Below are 20,977 nucleotides of genomic sequence, written 5' to 3'. Positions count from 1 at the left end.
TCAAAGGTGTCCTATGTCTTCCCCACCCTCCTTTATAATTAGGGTGCAATTAAGTTGGTCTAATTTAATTAAAGTTTACGTGATTTAAACTACATGTGCTTGCACGACCTGAGATATCTCTTATGGGCGGTCGTGCTTGGTACATTTTTCTATTGGGAAGCCGTACCGTATATATGACTTCCTTTGTACAGGATACCGGATGTAATTAACATTGTTTCAGCTGGTCACCCTTCCTAAAAAGGCGCGGCGATTTCAAAATGTAGATTAACCTAACAACGTAAGTTCAGTTTATTAACTGGTGGTTGTGAGTTAAATTAAGCTGCAAAGCCAACAGTCAAAACGCTAGCTTGCTTAAAATAACAGACCCCGTAACGCAAATTACATTTTCTGCGACGTTTTTACCTTAAAGGGGAAACCGAAATTGTCGCCAAATTTTCGGACACATAATGACAAGCTAGGATACCCTTTGTGTGTAATGCACGCGTTTTGTTGCAATTTCTCGCACGTAAATATAAGGTCGGGCTATTACGGCCGACGGGAAATGTGATATCCTTGACTTGGCGTCGCGACCGGTCATTTCGGCATGACGAAAATACCGAGTGAGTTGGATTAATTCAATTTTTCTTCTCGACGCCAAGGTTAGGGCCGATAAGGGCCAATAATTTGCCAATTTGCGCATTCTTTTCTGTATTACAAGTGCACGCTGAGTAGAAAGACTATCTTTTGTATACGTCACAAGTAACACGTGCGTGTGACGTAGCACTTAACTACGTAACCTCTAATGTAATAACACCCAGTCATTTAGCAATTTTGTTAAAATTAATGCAATCTTCCAGTCGCAAAATTGGATCATAACGTATTTTTAAAAGGTCAGGGCGTTCTAATACTCTCTGGCGCCAGTAGCAGTTATAAGTAAGGCGAAAAACTACCGTTAAGTGGCGCTCGTCAGTCATTGTATGTTATACCTCAGTTTGTTTATTGATAACCCACAGTGTGATGTCACAGTAGCGCTGACGTCATATGCCCATATTAGGTGGAATGCAATGTTATGGTAAAGTACAGGTGTATATATCAGGTAAACAATAACATTATCAGGCAATGAATAGTAAAAAACCGCCAGGTAATACATTCAAGTTAATTTGACATTGTAAAAAAGTAGCCAGTGATAAAAAGACCATAAAGATATTTTAGCATACCAGTGGACAGTCAGAAAATAATCTTAAACTTAAAAGAATATGTGACTTTCAAACCTAAATGATATAAAAATGATGTCATAAAGATTAAATGTCATAATTGTTAAGTTGAAAATACGTGCTGTGTGCAAATGCCATGAGCAAAATTGCGTGCCGTGTGCAAAAGCATCATATATCAAGGTGATTGAGCCCAAACTCCAACAACATCTTCTTATTTTGCTCCTGGATGTGGATGCTCTGGTCTTCCCATTTGCTCTTTGTTGTGTCTATCTTTCCAATGAGTGAATCCAGGGACTCAGTGAGGACTCTTTCATAAGCTCCCTACAGGAAGAAGATTATGACTTGGTGAAAAGGTAGAATAGTTAGCAGGTCTGCTCAGAGGTTCTGGTTTCAAGGCTCAATGCTGCTACCCTTGATTATAATGAATTGATGCCAAGGTACAGTAGTTGGTTTGCCCGACTGACCTCTAAAAGTTCAATGATACAATCTGGTACGTTACCAATTATTAAAAATATCACAATATGTTAGATACGTGGTAACTCTCAAGCTGGCACGAAGTGTATGAAACACCTGTGTTATAACGACCGTCCTTGCCCCTCCCATGCTAGAATAAATAAGTTTCATCATTAAATTTATCAAACCATATTCCACCTCCATTCCATCTATCTTTGTTTCTAGTTCAATAATTTTTTGATTCTTCTCCTTTTCCATTTTTTCTTTCTCACTTTTCGTTCGTTCAAGCTCAATTTGGCAATGAGATAGTTGCTGCCTCAGGTGGCCAACCTGATAAAAATGTTCCGTAGAATCAGTTGTGGCAAGACAACACAAACATTTAAATACTTACAATGTAATGGCATATAGTTCGATTTAATTTAAAAGAAACCTCATATGTGTATTTTCAGACAGTGTTTTTCCCAGATGGCCTATGTATAATAGAATTCTGAACTGTGACACAAAGTAGTTGTTTTATATTTCGAACAACCATATTCCATGAAAGATGTAGTAAACAAAGTGGAAAATTGTACAAAAAAACAGCATTCAAATCTTTTGTTCAAAGCCTATGGCAAAGGGTTTAAAGGTGTCATAATAACAGGTATGATATGAAGATCAAAATTTACGAGAATCAAGATTTTATTATTTTCACAATAGGAATTTCAGTCACATTAATAACTTCAGCTTTCAACTGATGAATATATATATATATTGCATGAAATATGTAGTAAAACAAAAGTTGAGATATTTGTATTTACCTCAGCTTCCAACTGATGGACGCTTATCCCAAGTTCAGTTTGCATCGTCTTGTATTGCCTCGTCAGATCTGCACTGATGTCTTTTTGTTCTTCTTTCTGAGCATCGAGCTTTGTAACCACTTTCTGAAGTTGATCTTTTGCATCGGTTGCATGAGCTTCTGATCTTCGGGCAATCTCATTTCTATGGGCTGAAAAAATATGACATTAATTTATTTAAACAAAAAATTTAGTTTTGATAAGAAATAGTTATAACTGGAAACCTTAAACTGCATCAAGGTATTGAGTTATGATTCACCCACAACAGTACAAATGTATATCTCTTATCAAACATAATTGTAAATAAAACAATATGTTATGCGCAACAGTGTAAGTAATAGAATACTTTTCGTTTATCACTATAATATATTGTCATACCAAAGTTTTTAATGATATATTTTATTTAAGTAAACTCTAAATACCCAAGTGGTCTTTCAAAATAGATATTTCTCGAACAGTTTTCTTGTATTTGTCCTCTTCTTTCTGTTCATCCTTTTTCTTCCCTTTTTTTCCTTTCTTGCCTTTTTTACCCTTTTTCTTTTTGGGTGGCATTTTAAGTGTTTAACTGTAATCGCCTACAATGTAAAATACAATACTTTATACGAACATGATAATTTAAATGATATATATATATAAAAAGTCAAAGTTTGAAAATGTTTAATTTATAAACTTCTATTAATCTGCTAAACCACAATTAAGCGGTGTCTATAATTATATATTTATATAAAGTGTATTATACACACGTCAATTAAGCTTTATTTCAACAATTTAAAGCCCAATTGGTAAAAATAATACAAATAAAACCAAAGCTTAATGCATAGCAACCGTTGACAACAATTTTAGAAAAATCCCCTTTACCAAAATCGTTTTAATATATAGCTGGGTACGAAATAAAACACGGTTGGTCCCAAAACATTGGTCTTATTAGGGGCGTGATTTATAGTTTTTTGTCAATATAAAACATACTTGTATATTTATAAGCAATTTATTGAGGAAAGTTGTACGTGGAAAACGAATATATGCGGAAAATCTAAAGAAACGAAGTAACCTCGTTGCGCGAAGCGTGATTGGCTGATTCGCGTTCGCCGCTCTATACAATTGTGACGTAACAAAATCGCGCCGCCATTTTAGAAATACTCTAAGAACTTGAAACACATAGAAAGATAGAGAATAATCAGGATATAAAACCGATCAAGTAATAATTTCGAATATTAAAAACATCTAGGTTAGTTTTGTGGTCGTTTTAGTGCTGTGTCATCATTTATTGGCAATTTTAAACTTGTGCAACGTAATGTTTTAGTGCGCAGGCGCTTTGCACATGCTCAGTACAGAATAATTTCACCGCAGATTGTTAGCTGGGAAAAACCCTACAACACAACATACACAATACCAACAACTTATTTAAACACAAAAGTTGCCCGTTTTTAGCAATATACGGCGAAATTTAGTCGAACGAGCGAATTTACAAGTTTATTTACACGTTTTGTTTTGCATATACATTGCGTATTTGCGTTTCTTACGTAAATGTATTTGATATACACTGTGTATTTACAGCTTAAACAACACAAATTTGGTTGTTGTTGTAAAGTTGTATTAACTAAAATTTAAAATAAAAAGTTTATTTAATCTATGTTTATATACGGACTCTGATAAAAAGCAATAACTTTATTTGTCTCTTCGGTTATGGTAGCGAAGATTTAAAAATATGTTGACAAAAGGAAATAGCAACAAAACAACAGTTGTAAAACAACTTACATAAGTATTTATAATTAACATCTTAATTATGTTCAGGTTGGTTAAATGGATTCAAATTTCAGCCGGTTGTTGAATCTGCCGGTCAACTTAAGCATGATGAGCGGGAACGAATTGGAAGATGATGAATCTTTCAGTGCTTCAGAGTTGCTACACTCCAGTGCTCAGGTCTACATAACATAATATAGTATTAGGGTTTGTTTTGTCCAAGAGGAGAGAATTAACATCAGAACGGCAGATGGTTGCTTGTATTAAAATATTGTGTTAAATGTTTGTCAGATTATAAGATTTTTTTGTTATTGTAATTAATTATTGGTGTAAATTAATTAATTATTGGTGTAATTTCCAACAGCATTTGCTTAGTTATAAATTATCAGCTATACCATAACAAAAATTTATTAAACTGATCACCCATAAAGTTACATACATAGTAACACATAGGTGGGTACAAGGTGCCTAAAACAGAACACCTGTGTTGTAAACCGACCATTTACAAGACTTTTAAATACAGGATGGGATCAGTAGCTCCCTGGTCAACACAGGCACTATGCCTGGTCTTGCAGCGGCCGCAGCGTTGGTAACCTCTCGAAAACGACACCAGCCTTACGCGTTCGAACTTAACCCATCTATTAGAAAGAGGCAATACAATAGACTTCTAAGGTAAGTATTAACTTATGGGTTTTATTTTTATATGGGTGAGGTTCTACAGTATGGCAGGCCATGGGAGTTGGGATTTAGGCCAGAGTTGGCCTATTACCCCTACATTGTATATGCACATTCTATTCTATATAGGTAAGGTCCTACAGTGAGACATGCCATGGGACTTGGGATTTAGGCCAGAGTTGGCGCATTACCCCTACATTGTATATGCATATTCTATTCTATATGGGTGAGGTCTTGACTCGTTTTTGGAGGTGGGATTTAGGCCAGAGTTGGCTTATATATAGACACCTAACACCAGGGTAAAAGATTTTTAAGGCATAAAAGCATATATTGTCACCCCTGTTTTGAAAGCCTCTTTAACCCATACTCTTGATATATACTAGTGAATTTAAGACTTAAATGCAACTTACTATTATAGGAAACTTAAACAAACTATCCATGAGTTATGCACACGGTGTGGACAACAAGCTGTTGTGCTTTGTGTGTCGCCTGGAAAGGAAAATGGAGGATTCAGGGTGATTGGTTCCTCTCCTCTGGACTCTGTGGTGAGTCGTACTTAACTAACTTTAATGTTTCAAGTTGTTTAACTTTGAGGTATTATTCCTTTTTTACAGTGTTTATGGTTAAAACTTAAATTACTAGGACTTTATGTTTACTCTAGTATAAATAAGTTTCATTTATTCTTATATATACTAAGTAGTCTGGCTGTTGGGGTAATGGTGAAACTCCGGCCCAAAAGTCCTCCTGCACGGATCTCACCTACCTACAGTATAACCTTAATTGACTAAGCGTTTTTTTGAATATTTGTCTTGGTTTTACTTTAAGTACGAGTTAAGTGAAATTTTCAAAATTTCAACCAATACTTTGACATGTATTGTCAAATCTTTATATTCAACTTAAATTCTCAGGTTAAAAACTGCAAGAGTGCGATCTACCAAGAGTTAGAGCAAGAACTTCAGGAGAAACTTGGTCCAAAACGTGAAAAAACTTCAGATGTTCTTTGTGACTTACCAGAGCTACTAATTGAAGGGATTCCAACACCAGTGGAAAAGATGAATCAGGTGAAAATAAGTTTGTTGCATTTTAATGTTTGGTTAGGAATATTACAAGTACATACATAAGTGAATGTGCTGTATATAACTACCTTTATATTCTTATTCTATGCGAGTGAGGTCCTTCAGAAAACCCAAAATTTAAGCCAGATTTACCCCAACACCAAGACTGCTTGTGTACGTCCTTATGAAACATGATCCACTTGAAATCAGTGACCAGTGTACTTGTGGTTTCACCATTCTGAAAATGGGTTCCGTGGGTTTATAACTCAGCAAAAGGGTTTATAACTCAGCATATAATACTACAGTCGTATCATTCATATCAACTTTTTGGTTTGTTTGAAGCAGCAATCTAAACATTCATTATTAATAACCCACACACAATAAATAACACCAACATCATATATATTAACCTTTTCACACATGTTTTCTTATTAATATTATTTAAGTAGCAGACTAACAGATAGTATATATAACCAATACAATATACATTATAGGGTAGCCTGATAGCCATATATATATATATATATAGTTACAAGCTGCATTACGATACATTATACAACATACGATACAGGCCCAACTTCGAATGTTTATTCCTGAGATGTTGAAACATGCTACTGGGAGGGGAAAGCCCGGATGGGGGAAAGAATCGACGAGGCCCGTGTGGTGGCCACTAGATGTCCCGTGGGCGAACGTGAGACGCGACGTTCGAGCTCCAGAAGTTAAAATAAGGGTGAGGTTAAAGTTAAGGGTCAAACTTTTTTAAGTCATTTTTTTTGTGTGTTGTTTCGTTTTTCCTGTACAAAAAAATGTTTAAACTTTTTGGCTGTGCCACTGAATACCAATACAAAATTAACGATGCATCACTTCCTAGGTATCATGGACACAAGCATTGCGACAAATTGTAAAGAATTGTTATCGGTTCCATGCAAGAGAGGACCTATTAGTTGGAATGGAATGTGAGACAGATGGAAAGAATGAAACCGGAAGTCCAAGGTAATGTTGGTTGTATTAGAAGCTGTGTATCTGCAGTAGAATATTTGTGGTGTATTCAGTCATTCAGTCATTCGGTGAAACGGATAGTCCAAGGTGATGTTGGTTGTATTGGAAGTAGTTTTAGTGTATTGTATAAGTAAGTATACATGTTATTGTAGATCATTTCTTCTCAACATATGAATCACGCTGGTTGAACAAGTTGGTTTAGGCATAATTTTTAATTTGGGTGCAGATGTTTCTGTCAGCGCTTTTCTATTTAACTCAAGTAAAAGTTACAAATACACTTTATAGAGAATTGTATCAGCTGCCATTTGGCAAGAATTCATTGGGGTTTGACACCAAAATACCAAGCATGATAAAAGTTAACATGTTTAGATTAGCAGAAACGAGAAAAATTATTGATATAATTAATTATGCTTACACTTTACAGAGATCGTCAAAATCGTAGCAACTACAACTCACCATTGAGCCCGCCTACGTTGGTACAAACTGTTCATAACGCTGATGGGTCAGTTTCATTGGTGCAGGTAGGTTGTGGATATTGTTATAGGGGGTGGCAGGGTTGCTTTTGTGGTCCTTTAAGATCACATGACAAACAACAACCTGAAAATCTAATTCAGATTATTTTTTTGTGTTTTATTATTTTTTACTTTAAAATTTTACTTTAATTTTTTTATATTTTTATTATATTATACTATTTAATTCTACTTTTATGACATAAAAATAATTTTTCTTTGTGACATCACAGTTGGATTCTGGCCAAACAATCGCCACTATCACTCAGGACCAATCAGGAACAGCGGTCGCTACTTTAACTGGCCAGCAGATGGCGGGAGAGATTGACATGGCGATGGATGATGTAATAATTTAAATATATAATGTTTTATTAATACAATGCCGCTCTTTTAGCAACTTTATATTTTGTGAACCCATGTTTGGACGTTTGTTTCAAATCACTTTCAAAGTGACCAATTTTTCGTTGCATATTCAACAGAATAGTTAAATAGGACATTTAATATGCCTGGTGGCAACACATATTTTTATAACATGTCTTTAGTCTTTTATTCACTTTGATATCAGTATTCTATTCTATATATGGTTAAAACAAAGTACAGCAGACTATTTTCAGGATTTATCCCATGTTGGTGATACTATAGACACACCATGGGACCTTGGGTCAGCAAATTTTGTTAATGTATGAAAAATGGAGACAGTTTTAAAAATAACATGACACAACATAACATTTCGTGGAGTTATTTAAATTATTTAAATTCCAGATCGAGCATGGTGATTGGTCACTGGGCGAGCATGATGCAACAATCGGTGAAGCCTTTAACGTTATAGCAAGCAGTCATCAGGAGGTAGTCTCACAGCAGAAGAATGACCTTTCGTTAACCTTTGACCCGGACCAAGAGGTAATTAGCTAAATAATAAAAACTAATCTTATATGGTTTAATATAATTTGTAATCAATATTACAGAAGACAATATTATTGTTATTAACATTTGAATAGGGGACTCACAACGTCGTTTTTTAGATTTAAAAACCAAGATTGTAGATTAAATAACAAAAAAAAACAATGTTTATAGTTTTGACCATTTTCTACATTGTACCACAATTACATTATTTGAATATTCCACAATTATATTCCCCTTATGATGTCACAGATCATGCACAATGTCCCATTGTCCGAACCCGATAACGTAACAATGGCTGGGGATGATGAAAGTTCATGTAAGTTTATGAATATTATTGTTCAATAAATGGAGGAAATTTATTTATCCTCGTGTTGCTGGAAAACGTCAGTCGTTATAACACGGGTATTCTGTTTCATACACTTTGTGCCCGTTTACAAGTTACCACGTATGTAACTTATTAATCCTAGCATAGTGGGACAACAACAGTCTGTTATAACACAAGTGTTCTGTTTCATACACGTCTTGCCCATCGGTTGTAATGTATGTCTGGTATTTTATACAACTCTTTATTAACCACTGGGTTGGAGCTATTGTCGTTAAATGTCTTGCCCAAGAACACATACGCCCACAATGGTAGCAACGACGAGCCTTGAGCCCATTACCTCTAGGTTAGAATCAGGCGCGCTAACCACTGAGCCACGACACCGACTGTTACATCATAGTATTCTCTTTATGATGAACTATATATTTATAAATAGCTGTACTATGATGTCATACATGGCTTTGTTTTAATTTTTAATCGCTTTGTTAAGATTTCTATTTGAAATTGCTGGGAAATAGGCCGTGAAATTTGGGATGTTAATTATTTATGAATAGATTTCTTGAACCAAATTTGATGAGAATGTATGTAGGTTCATAAAACACGTAATTTCTGGTCAGTTTAGTACAAATATAACAGCCTATGAATATATAGTGCGGTTTGGAACTTATTATCAAAATATCCTGATCTTGTTTTAAACAATTAACAACGGTTCAGGATAGCCAAAAGGAAACGTTTTCTTAACTATATGAATGTTGTCTGTTTATTACCAAAAAGGATGAGAAAATACAATAAAAAGATGCCCCATCTTCTCCCACCCTACTATACGACACAATGGCATTTACTTTCAAACGATACAAATTCATTTTAACTTCTCACATCACTGAAGATGGATTTAGTTTTAAACTAAAACTTTTGAAATAAAGCCACATATGTCATATATATATTTAGGTTGTTATTTTCCTATTAAAACTGACAGGGTAATATTCACAAAATTGTAGGTAACAAATACCAGTGTTTTAGGATTAGGCCTCATAAAACTCAGGGCACTGAAAACACGAATAACAGGTAGCAGCAGTGAGTTTTGAACCCAGTACGTTTTGTTTACAATGCAAGTACCTAACCACTGACCCACAGTGCTGGCACTCGTGTCATACATACTTGCTGTTATGTTTGTATTAAAAATATGTTCAGATTTCTGATTCAATATACTTCCCCCATATAGCCCTGGTTCAAATCCCGGTGTCGGTATATGAGAAGCTTGCAAGTTCTATCCAACGTACAAGCAACCACGCTACAGTATCCATGTCGCCCAATGGAACAATTCATTTACAAACTTCAATCAAAGATTCCAAACCGCTAGACGTCGCCCAAGAGTCGTCGAAAACAAAAAGGCCCGAACGATGACGTAAGTCTCTGATATCGTCCGAAAGTTTACGATTTTTTCCGAAAGTTGGATTTTTTTTTAACGCGGTGTCGAGAAACATTTGATAGTTAATCTACTGTGATGTCATAGTGTCCAAAGTCTTTCTTTTTCTTCTTCGTTTGTGACGTAACAAGGCGATTATTCCGGACAATATGGCGCCCATTGTTTCGCATAATGAGTTAATAATATACAGTCTACGACGTCACATTGCAAAATCAATAAGTTCCGTTGAACGAATCAATCGTGTGACGTCATTATGTTACCATGACAAAATGAAATCAAACCAAAAAAGGCAAAATTTCAAATAATTGTTTAATTTACACAAATAATTGATTACAACAACGAAAAAAATCATTTTTACCCAAATTTCGGCGAAAATACGTCAAAAATTAACAAAAATATTACTGTATTGTATCTTCAACACAAACAATGCTTAAATGTACCTTTCAGTTTTACTTTTCCATTCACAAAGGCCTAAACTTTCTCAACCGTTCCACCTAACCCTTCGCTGTTGCGTAATTTTTTCCTGAATTTTTCGAGCCCTATTTTCGATCAACGAAAGCAAATGGAGGCGGGAGAGTCGTCTCTGCACGGCCTGCAGCTGTGCCTTTTACGTGTCTCATTAATATTTCATCATCACCGTTGCCATGAGCAACATGACCAACCCCCCAGAAAAACTGGGGTTTTCCTACCTTTTCCATAACTAGATATACGGACTTACATCTGATGTCTAAGCCCGTTAAAAATTTCACTTCTTGTTTTCTATTTTGCGTTTTTCAATAAACACTATTTTCAGATTCAGTTTAAAAGAATTTTATTTGTTGTTAATTCCACACAGTTAAGTTATGAAACGTTTCTAAACCAACATTCGTTGCTTTGTGTGATAAAATAAGTTTAACCTCGCGAAATTAACCGCTTCAACAATTATGTTAAACTAATTTGTTCCTTGTCTGGATAACCAATTACTCTACGACCAGAATGTGGGACAATTTTCTTCTTTTCTTAGTTTTCTTGCATACAACGAAGTTTTTATTTGTGTTTTTTTCTCCTTTTACAACTCAGTAACACATAACATCACAAATCACACGAAAGGTTTAATTTGAAATGCGTTAAACGATAATAAATACAACTATTTGTAATCTGAGTTACACTTTTTGGCAAAATATACGTTACATATAACAATAACTGTAAAATATTTCAACATAAAGATTTCTCATTAAAAAACACGAACTCTATTTTAGCATCTTTCACCGGTCAATACACTTGGACACTGGATGTAAAAATACAGCTTTCTGTATAGCAAGCTTTGGTTGTAAATGCGAGGTTATTCAGTACATAAATATTTTGTAATAGATTGTAGAGTCAATATTTCCTATGTGTAAATTGAATACATATCTGCCCATTCTATTCTATATGAGTGAGGTCTATAGGGGGCCTATGATTCGGGCTGGAGTTGGCCCTTCACCCAACACCCAGGGTACTATTTATAAGTGAATGAATGTTTTTATTTATACTCGTAGGGGTAACGTTTGCATATATAATGATTTAGTTTATTATGTGGCTTTAAATATCTTTCCAAAATACTTACAAATTTCGAAACACATACAAATTACCACCAATGTTCACTTTCAGTGAAGTCTTTGATCCCCGTCTATTTTTCTTTCATCGCTGATTGTTAATCCACTGTGACGTGATAAGAGAGTGGTACACGCGCTATACACGCCGATAAAAGTTTCAAAAACCCATTGGTTTCTGCTTCGGTATAATTGCTTATAGTTTCAAAATACTGAGTGTCTCGTATTGCCCCTTCCCTTTTAAACAAAATACTAATGATGCCATTTTAGGCGAAATATATTTATCAAATTACAAGTTGATTTTGGTCTGTTATTGCATATTTTGTCGCATTTGACCCTTTGCAACTTGATGTATTAGCACAGAAATAAGGCAATACGCTTATATAGTTGAAGCTTAGTTTAACCTAATTGCGGTAAAACAGGTTTAACCCGTTGTATATATAACACTGATTCCATTCTATATGTGTGAGGTCCTGGGGGCCATGGACTGTTGTTAACCAATTACTTTTATTTTGATAAGTCATAATCCGAACCAGTGACGTCACATATTACGTAATCGTTAAAACTTTAGAGCAATCGTTTTTTTTTAGAGCGCATAATTTCTATTACTTACAAACACTTTATTGATTGTAATTTTTACGGTTACGCCAGAATATATACGTAATTTGGGGCAAGATGGCCCATGTTTTCATTATCACTTTTCGTTTGATTTGTTGGAAACAAAGAATATTTACAGAATTATTTAACCGTATCCTTACGACTAAAACAGCGTTGTTAATTGTTAAAACCCGATTAAGAAATGGGATATTTTGTGCTAACGGTATCCATCTTACCCCACAGTAATATAAAATGTTATTTGGTTATACTGACCCTAAAATGCATTTCTCCTAAAAGCACGTTGTCGGGAATATTCTTCTTTATCGATTCGTTCATTTTCATGTCCAACACAACAGTGTTTCTTAAACCTCATACTTATTAATTGTGACCAAAATATTTAAAAAAATAATATCCAAGCTTTGACGACCCAAAGCTGAAGCTAGGTAACCATATAAACTTATTAACCTTGTAGTTAGAAGGCTTTATAGTGCATACCACTGTTGTAGGCGACCCATCCAAATCATAAGACGATGCAATCGCGTACAATATTAAGCCTTACTAGATAGCAAAGCTAAAAATATAATAACCACAAAACTATATTTCGCATAAAATAAAAGTTACATGTTTGTTTTAACGATAGCCATTTTCTTGCGAATTGCTTTTTCTTCGGTTGTTTTAATTAATCTGATCGTTGCTATAACGTATTCGAAGGGTAAAATATATATAGCAGGGTAGGAAAGATGGGACACCTTTTCCATAAAGATATTTATATACTTTGTGCTAAAGATGTCCCGTCTTACCCCACTCTACTTTATGTTTAACTTGCCACCCATTGTAGATAATGCGACGATTCTGTGGTCGGCAAAATACAGCCCACTGGATATCATTAACATCCAACGTGAGTTCTATATTTTGCCAAGAACTGACCATCGCTCTGCTGGTGATTCAACTTATATTACGTCACAATACCGATTGTGATTAAATAATCCTTTATAGGAAGTTAGTTAATTTTAAATTTAATCAAAATCATCGCTTTAACTTCATGTTAATTTTTGCGCCAACTTATAGCAGTTAAAAAGTCGTCTTATACGCGCTGCAGTTAGTCTTTTTTACACTTTTACGTTGTCGTGCCTGGCATAAATTTGTTTCATAATAGTTTTACTTTGATAACGTCATAATACACGATGACGTCACAATACCCGATTACGTCACCAATGCGCTTTATTCTCCCTCCGTTCCAATTGTAGCTTCTGCTGTTACGTCATTATCGATAAAATCGCAAATAACCGGCGCGTTTCGTCTTTCTTTCTGTTCAACTATAATCTTAACTTCGGTTGTGTGGGAACCACTTTTTTGTAGGCACTTGTCCAGAATTGATACGTCGAATCAATATTGTGCAAGTGCCAAATAAAAAGAGGTTCGAATGAGATTTCTATCCTCGACTCGACCTTGTTCGAGACTTCGCGAAGTCGTTTAACCTTTGTCTTCTTTGATCTCCCAGACAATTCCGCATTATTACGTCACATACGTGTCGCAGTGTACCTTGATACGTAACATCTAAATATAATGCAACGAGACAATATAGAATCGGCGTCCTTTGTATAAGAGCCCAGCATACATCTCACAAGCAAACGATACTATCCCTCTCAACACAGTACACCGAATCGATTGATCACTTATAGAAGTAGCAGCACAACAACGTACAACTGGAGTCGTGGCATAAATAATGCACGGCCAGTAGAAAGCGACTCTTCTTGCTCACATCCCCAGTAGCGCTGACTTTTAATCGCTTTCCCCTTTTTTCTTTTTCTCTTGCATCTTTAGAGCGAAAGTCCACGCGTCCACTACGGTTAATTACCTCCTATACGACCCGCATTACATTAGTAATCCCCGTGTACTATCTATACAACCATGCGTCCCATATCCCGAACTGTAATCTTAGACCACTTATTACTTACAGAAGTCACTTAAATTTTCTTAATGGTCGAAATGCATTTAACATTAAAACTGCACTTAATGCATTCACTACACCCCAATTATTACATACACATTTTAACCGCCACTTTAGAAACCCGCTTAATTATAAACTATCTTTCAATTTAAACAACATAAGTATTAAGAACCAAATAAACTCCCCGCTTTCTACACGGTTTTATTTTTATGTAGTTATAGGGGCGATATAGGGCATACAATTGTAAAATACCCTGGGTAATGGGGTAATAGACCATCTTTGGCTTAAATCCCAGGTCCGAATTGACTTGCCACGCTGTAGAACCTCACCCATATAGAATAAAATAATATACGCGAAAATGATTTGGTCATCACTGCAGAAAGTAGTGTTTCCAGCTTACGGCGCTTGTTGAACCACTGGCTTGGCAGTGAATTCTACCAGTGCCATACACCGAAAACACCAGAGTCGGGAGGTTTTACTGTGGGGTAAGATGAATACCGTTAGCACATATGGTATCCCACATCATTACCGTGTTTTACCAATTACCAACGCTCGAGCCGTGATGATACGGTTATATTATTCTTCAAATATATTTTTGTTTACTACAAAATGGGACGTTAAAATGGAATGAAAATGGACCATCTTACCCCACACTACTATACATTGCAATATTACTTCAAACACGCGAATATCCGAAAAGCTACAACTCATGCGTCGGCCACAATTAATCCTACATAGATTCGTATGATGTTGTGTTTGAACTAGCTAATACGGATGCCATATTAATCAAATATCACATCAATAGTATAAGTCTTTTAAATCTGCTCACAGCGTATACGCGTGATTCCAAACCCTTTTATAATATAGTAGGGTGGGGTAAGATGGTTAATGTTTTTATTCCCTTTTATCATTCGTTCGGTAGTAAACAAAGAATATTTACAGAATTATATAACCGTATTCTCGCATCTCAAAAACTCTTGTTAATTGTTTAAAACACGATTATAAAAATAAAATATGAGATATTATATGCTAACTATCCATCTTGCCCCAATATTACCATACTTTCTTTACACTTACACAATATAACCTATACCACATATCTTACCTATAACGCTATACCGCATTCAAACATTGCACCGTCACATATGGCCGCTCAGGCTTAATATAAACAAGCCATACACATTAGGTTTAAATAGATACATCATAGGCTTCCGTTATCGATAAGCAACGTCCGCCTTCAATTGCTGCCAACCATTATACATAACGTTTGTTATTGTTATCTCACAATGGTTATTATTTCGATTAATAACTAAGGACGTTCTTTGTTTTCGATCACGTGACAAATTATTAAGGCGACGCCCTTTTCGAATGCCTCGGTTTTAGCGACGATTTTTGTGGACAATAATTTACTTTTACGCGCTCAAAAGGATTTTAGTTTTAACTTCGTGTTACGTGTTTTTATATTCCTGGCCTGGATTCGAACTCAGGATCCCTAGTTCTCCAACCCTGGTCTGGATTCGAACTCAGCATTCTGGTTCTTCAACCCTGGCCTGGATTCGAACCCAGGATCCTTGGTTCTCCAACCCTGTTCACCAAAAAAAACACCCAGCAGCGTGATTTAGAAACCGTCATAACCAATGGCGTTACAGGTTTTGTTTTATGTCGGAAGTTACAAAATATAAGTCTAGTATACCCCCCATTTCCTGCCTAATTTAAATACCACCTCGTGACTTTCTCGTCCAATCAGCGCTTCCGTTCAGCCTGCTCATTGTTGCGTCATAGAAAGCTCGTTTTCCAGAAGGACCTCGACCTGAAAAATCTCCGGATTACGTCACAATACATGATAATTAACGCTCGCTTTCGATTGGTTAATGTTTTTGTAACGGATATCCCACTTTACGAATGTCTGGCTGACTGTATAACTCGCAGAGCACACTTTCTCTGTGTTTTAGACTTTCTAATTACACGGCTTATCCCTTGTACCGATATGTCTAATTTAAACCACGTGACCATTTTAACCACGTGACATCCTCCAGCAAAGCGGCCACGAATGCAGTTTTTTAAATTTTTAGAGGAGGGGATTTTTCACTTGCAGTTTGAAAGTGGAAATCCGGCATTCGTGGGACGATAGTGACGTCATATTGCGTTTTATGAACCACACAATTAACCCACACAGAACTATATGATTCAACACACATAGTGTTGCTTTCATCCGTTAATGTAAAGGTTTTTGGTAACTTTTTAAAATTGCAAAGAATTTTACCCACCCTCGCGAGTGCCAACTAGCGGATGCATATCAACGGAAAATTCATTGCTTTTCGTTTTAATTCAAACCTCCGTTTATTCTTATTTAGATGTTCAATATGACGTAACTGGCACGCCCTTCCGTTATAACCGGCGTTGCATTGATACCTTTGTTGTACCATTGTTACGTTACAATATAATTGTGTGCGCAACAATGAAGCATGTAAACATACGGGCGGTTTGTTAAAGCGAAATTCGAATTCGCTTCTTTCCGGTTGTCTTTTCTACGTCACATAGGCAGGTCGATTGCAATTGGACGATATGCGTCACGTGGTATTAGAAACGGATATGCCACACGTGGGTGTTATATGCAATAATGGTCTTTGTTACGTAAAGGAAGCTTTATTATTATGTCACAAGTGTTGCCCGAACGAAACAGCATAAATTGCGCGTCAAACTTTTGCTGGAAATAGCTACAACTTTAACGTTATCTGTTAAATACGATTTAGGCACGCCGTAGTTTTAATTTCCAGATACAAACACGTCACAAATATTGTAGAAAATGAAAAATGGCGCTAACCAGCGAACGCGACATTACAGAAGCATTTTGCGTGTTGTGACGTTGGGAAAACATCTCTTCTGACATTAATTTGCATATTTATCCCTCGTATATAAGTTCGAAATATCGGTACCAAAATAATGCCAGACGAAAAGCTATTTTAAAAAACAAGTAAAATATGCCTGGTATCAACAGTATATAATCTTACCTTGCCTTTATGGCTTCTATCTTCCGTCCTGATCCCTCTGAAACACAGGAGCCTGTACCTCTGCATTTTATTCGCTCCGTCACGTGACCATTCGTCATATCCGGGGCGTGTTTGTCGCTGCTAAAATTTATCGAGTCAAATAAAACGCCTGAAATGAACAAAACTATCTCGCTGACGGCCCAAGCTGACGCGCTAATATGAATACAAAGGAAATGAATACAGAGCATCCGGTGTGTAACGGCATAGGTAACGTTAACGTATACAGTTGTTGCAGTGCGACACATTATAGATAAGCGCAACTAATATAAGAAAAAGTAACTAATACTCGCAACCAAAAACCACTAACCTTTTCTGTACACCGTTTAAAAGCTAAATTATATCCAGTTTTCCACAAAAACCGTCCGTACAGCTGCTACAGTTGGTATATTAAACTGTATACACAGATGTAAATCATATATGGTTGCTTCTTCGGTCGCTAGCCTATATTAGTTGCTTTAACTATAGATATAGCTCCGCAATGCCCAGTCTAATATAAACATTAGAGTGGCAGCCCAACCACTGGTTCTCGGTAAATTAGAGACATCTACCTACAAACAGAAGGAAGCTGCAGTAGAAAGACCACATCATCGCCCACACATATAATGCAACCACCATTGCAAGCACAAAGCATACGTAGCTTATTCCACACAATTTTCGTGTTGCTTTTTGTGATATGTATTTGTTTTAATTGGCGAAAAAAGTTAAAACTAAAATTTCGTCGCAAAACAGATACACCAATTTAAAGGGGGTACTTTTAGACGTTATGGCGATTTAAAACGAATTTTCGTAATTCTGCAAATTATTGATTATTTTTTTAAATTACATTCCTTGTTTTAAAATGAGTTTAATTTGTAGAATACGTCATTATTTTAGATTAAATACGGTGCTCGCATGCGCCCACGTGCGGTTACCAATTCCCGCATTTCTAGTATTGAAATTACTTGCAATTGCTACTTTTGCAGAATCGTATTGTGTCGTCACGGTTCTTGTTTTGTAAATATTACTGTCCCGGATTTCCGGCAGATGTCGTAGTTTTTTCCTGTTTTGTTTTCTGTTAAATTAATTACGAAGATGGCAACAGGACATGATAGAAGCAATTAAGAGGTCTCAGGTTACCAATGATATATTGGTACCGCCCAAAACAGTTTTATTAACGACTGCTCTAAGCTTAATGCCCTGTGCACTGGAAATACGGAAACACTTGTGTTTTTCTCTGAAAACGAAACATTTAAATGTGATTTTAACGCATATAGCACGACCTATCAAAAATTAGGCGCACATTTTCTCATTTTTCTTTTATCTTGATGGGTTACTGTTTTTACCTTGCCTAGCTAATCCACGTATTCTTCAAAAAACAACGTTTCTTAACGCACACGACAGTCTATGTTATGCTGAGGCGCCTATGTGCTGTTTTCTCTTTTCTTGACGAAATAAGTTGTTAAATTTTTAGCCAATCCATTTTCAATCTAAAATAAGACGTTTTTTTGTTGGCGTATATTTTAAATATTCACACTCGGTTTAAAAACGGCACCCTATCGCCATCTAGCGAAGAATGTATATTCTTTCTCTTGCACTTATACTACAACCACCATTCTCCCAACTTACTTGATTGAGTTTAACAATGGCGATTGTTACGTCGGATAACGCTGAGTCATTCTACGTATGCATAAGCGGGTTCATGTAAGTTTGAACTACAGCTCCAGGCGGTAACGCTACTGTGGTAGACAAATACCCATTACTGCTACATGTGGGGCCTTGTGTGATATAATATGTTAAACATATTGTATCTTGCTGTTCTTAAGCATAAAGTCAAAATGGTGACGTCATCTACTGTCCTGACGTCACAATTACGTCCTAAAATTGGCATCTAGGTATTTTTAGAAAACTATACCGTATATGCGTAAAGTTATAAACATAAACTTTTCTATTATACGCGTGTGCGGTTCTTATACAGTTAGGTTTAACAGCAAGGCACGCCATGAACCTGGGATTTAGGCCAGAGTTGTCCCATTACCCCAACATTGTATATTCGCATGCTCTTCTATATGAGTGAGGTCCTACAGTGAAGCACGCTATGGGACCTGAGATTTAGGCCAGAGTTGTCCCATTACCCCAACATTGTATATTCGCATGCTCTTCTATATGAGTGAGGTCCTACAGTGAAGCACGCTATGGGACCTGAGATTTAGGCCGGAGTTGTCTCATTACTCATTGGCCACCCAAAATCGTAAAGACATAACCTAGTTTAAGATCTTAAAAGTTTAAAACCACGCCTTAGTACTTACATATAGTGTCGCGCAGAAATAAAACTTGCGTGGAACTTCATCTTTGTTTAGACAATATTTCCTAACTTTGAAGCCACAAGAATTCTTAAAATCGCCTAACGCAGGTTTCCATATACCACGCTACGACTGATCGCAATACCATCGTTCGATCTTATTTTATCGCTACCAATTTTAAGCTAAGGCTATAAAACATATAACGCATCGCCTGTTAGATAAATGCACTATATAGTGTATAAACCATTTGAGTAAATTTTTAACGAGATTGAAATGTTATACTGTCTGTTCAGCAACTGCACGATAATGTCAAATAAAACCATTTAAGAAACTATTCGAATGTTAAACCGTCTGTTCAGTAACTGCACTATACTAATAGATAAAATCATTTAAAACTTTCAAACTGTTAGATTTAAATGTTATACCGTCACTACAGTGACTGCACTACTTTAAATAAAAACCTTCAAGTACTTTTTAAACTGTAAGATTCAAATGTTATACTGTCGTTGCCGGTTACGGAGACGTAGTAACTGAAAGGTCCCTTATTATGGCAGCAGACGCACTTTCAATAGCTACGTGTGATTATGGTATCAAGATTGGGACAAAAATACGAGTGTCGGTAGCGTAACTGCTACCTTGTGTAAGATTCCTTTTCTTTATTATATAACGTTAAAGAATGCTTGGGGTAAATAGGATTTGACGACCGTTAGGCAACGGATGGTATTTTACCGGTGTCTGCTGAAAATATCGGTTGTTTTTATCAGTTATTCGTTCTAGTGTTAAACCGCTTGTAATCGATACGCTAACGGAGTCATGGACTTTAGCTATTTGTTCGGATTTGCTATATACTTTGAAAATATCATTTCAAAACCTAATTTTAGATCAGGCTTGAAGCAAAACATTAATCTTAGGTCGCTTATGGGTAACAACAATATGGCTGCAAAACAAAAATGATGCTTCATTGTATAGTTTTTAAACTTTAGTGTAAATGAATACGAATCTATGTTCTCTTACACAGTTTGTTTATTTCAACTTCAAGCAACGGTTAATTCTTTTCCAGAGTGGCTATATAGTACTGTGGGGGGAGACGGGACACATTTAGTACAAAATACCTAAATATTCTGATTCTGTTTTAAACAATTAACAACGGCCCATGGGCGTCGTAAGGATATGGTTTCATAATTCTTTGAAGTTCTTTATATACAGATTGTTTATTTAAACTGACTTAAGCCGAAATTTGCGGTAGTTCTTATAGCGGTTTCTTGCTGATTAAAACGAATTTAAGTCCTAACTTTTATGCTAAAAACAGTCTCGTCTGCCAGGCCTGGCTTGTCCTTGCTTAACAATAGCAAAATGAGCTTTTACTAACTTTGCCTTCGATTATAAACGTGATCTATTAGAGTAGCGTTGATTTTTATGTA

At 35.9% G+C, this 20,977-nt stretch overlaps 2 protein-coding genes and 1 long non-coding RNA gene across 6 annotated transcripts; 1 reads left to right on the top strand and 2 right to left on the bottom strand.

Moving 5' to 3' along the window:
* Positions 1 to 952: 952 nt before the first annotated feature.
* LOC149736053 (dynein regulatory complex protein 12-like) lies at positions 953 to 3,085 on the bottom strand. The gene is made up of 4 exons (XM_089878809.1): positions 2,902 to 3,085; positions 2,444 to 2,631; positions 1,845 to 1,976; positions 953 to 1,514 (listed from the first exon to the last, which is right to left on the bottom strand). The coding sequence occupies exons 1-4, from the start codon at positions 3,029 to 3,031 to the stop codon at positions 1,362 to 1,364; spliced, it is 603 nt and encodes a 200-aa protein (XP_089734935.1). The 5' UTR covers positions 3,032 to 3,085; the 3' UTR covers positions 953 to 1,361.
* LOC149736052 (nuclear respiratory factor 1-like) lies at positions 1,336 to 10,917 on the top strand. Of its 4 annotated transcripts, none has more exons than XM_089878803.1 (12): positions 1,336 to 1,546; positions 4,271 to 4,399; positions 4,743 to 4,891; positions 5,313 to 5,439; positions 5,803 to 5,955; positions 6,521 to 6,679; positions 6,821 to 6,942; positions 7,373 to 7,469; positions 7,691 to 7,801; positions 8,220 to 8,357; positions 8,610 to 8,676; positions 9,905 to 10,917. In XM_089878803.1, the coding sequence occupies exons 2-12, from the start codon at positions 4,280 to 4,282 to the stop codon at positions 10,084 to 10,086; spliced, it is 1,425 nt and encodes a 474-aa protein (XP_089734929.1). In that variant the 5' UTR covers positions 1,336 to 1,546; positions 4,271 to 4,279; the 3' UTR covers positions 10,087 to 10,917. The 4 variants fall into 4 exon arrangements, with proteins under 4 accessions (XP_089734929.1, XP_089734928.1, XP_089734930.1 ...); XM_089878802.1 differs by lacking the exon at positions 1,336 to 1,546 and adding an exon at positions 1,580 to 1,683; XM_089878804.1 differs by lacking the exon at positions 1,336 to 1,546 and adding an exon at positions 1,606 to 1,630.
* Positions 10,907 to 17,961, bottom strand: LOC149736051 (uncharacterized). Its single transcript, XR_016385087.1, has 2 exons — positions 17,239 to 17,961; positions 10,907 to 16,037 (listed from the first exon to the last, which is right to left on the bottom strand). It is a non-coding gene; the product is annotated as an uncharacterized LOC149736051 (long non-coding RNA).
* Between the last annotated feature and the right edge of the window lie 3,016 nt (positions 17,962 to 20,977).

Source organism: Ciona robusta, chromosome 5, assembly GCF_009617815.1.
Source record: "Ciona robusta chromosome 5, ASM961781v2".
NCBI lineage: Eukaryota > Metazoa > Chordata > Ascidiacea > Phlebobranchia > Cionidae > Ciona > Ciona robusta.
The sequence above is the reverse complement of the archived record's forward strand: the minus strand, read 5'-3'. Positions and strand labels throughout refer to the sequence as shown.

Coding starts and splice junctions, on each gene's coding strand:
- LOC149736053 (XM_089878809.1), bottom strand. CDS start 3,031: ATGCCACCCAAAAAGAAAAAGGGTAAAAAAGGCAAGAAAGGAAAAAAA. Junction 2,632..2,901: donor TATTTTGAAAGACCACTTGG/GTATTTAGAGTT, acceptor ATATTTTTTCAG/CCCATAGAAATGAGATTGCC. Junction 1,977..2,443: donor TCCATCAGTTGGAAGCTGAG/GTAAATACAAAT, acceptor CATTTTTATCAG/GTTGGCCACCTGAGGCAGCA.
- LOC149736052 (XM_089878803.1), top strand. CDS start 4,280: ATGGATTCAAATTTCAGCCGGTTGTTGAATCTGCCGGTCAACTTAAGC. Junction 5,956..6,520: donor CAGTGGAAAAGATGAATCAG/GTGAAAATAAGT, acceptor CATACGATACAG/GCCCAACTTCGAATGTTTAT. Junction 7,470..7,690: donor GGTCAGTTTCATTGGTGCAG/GTAGGTTGTGGA, acceptor GTGACATCACAG/TTGGATTCTGGCCAAACAAT.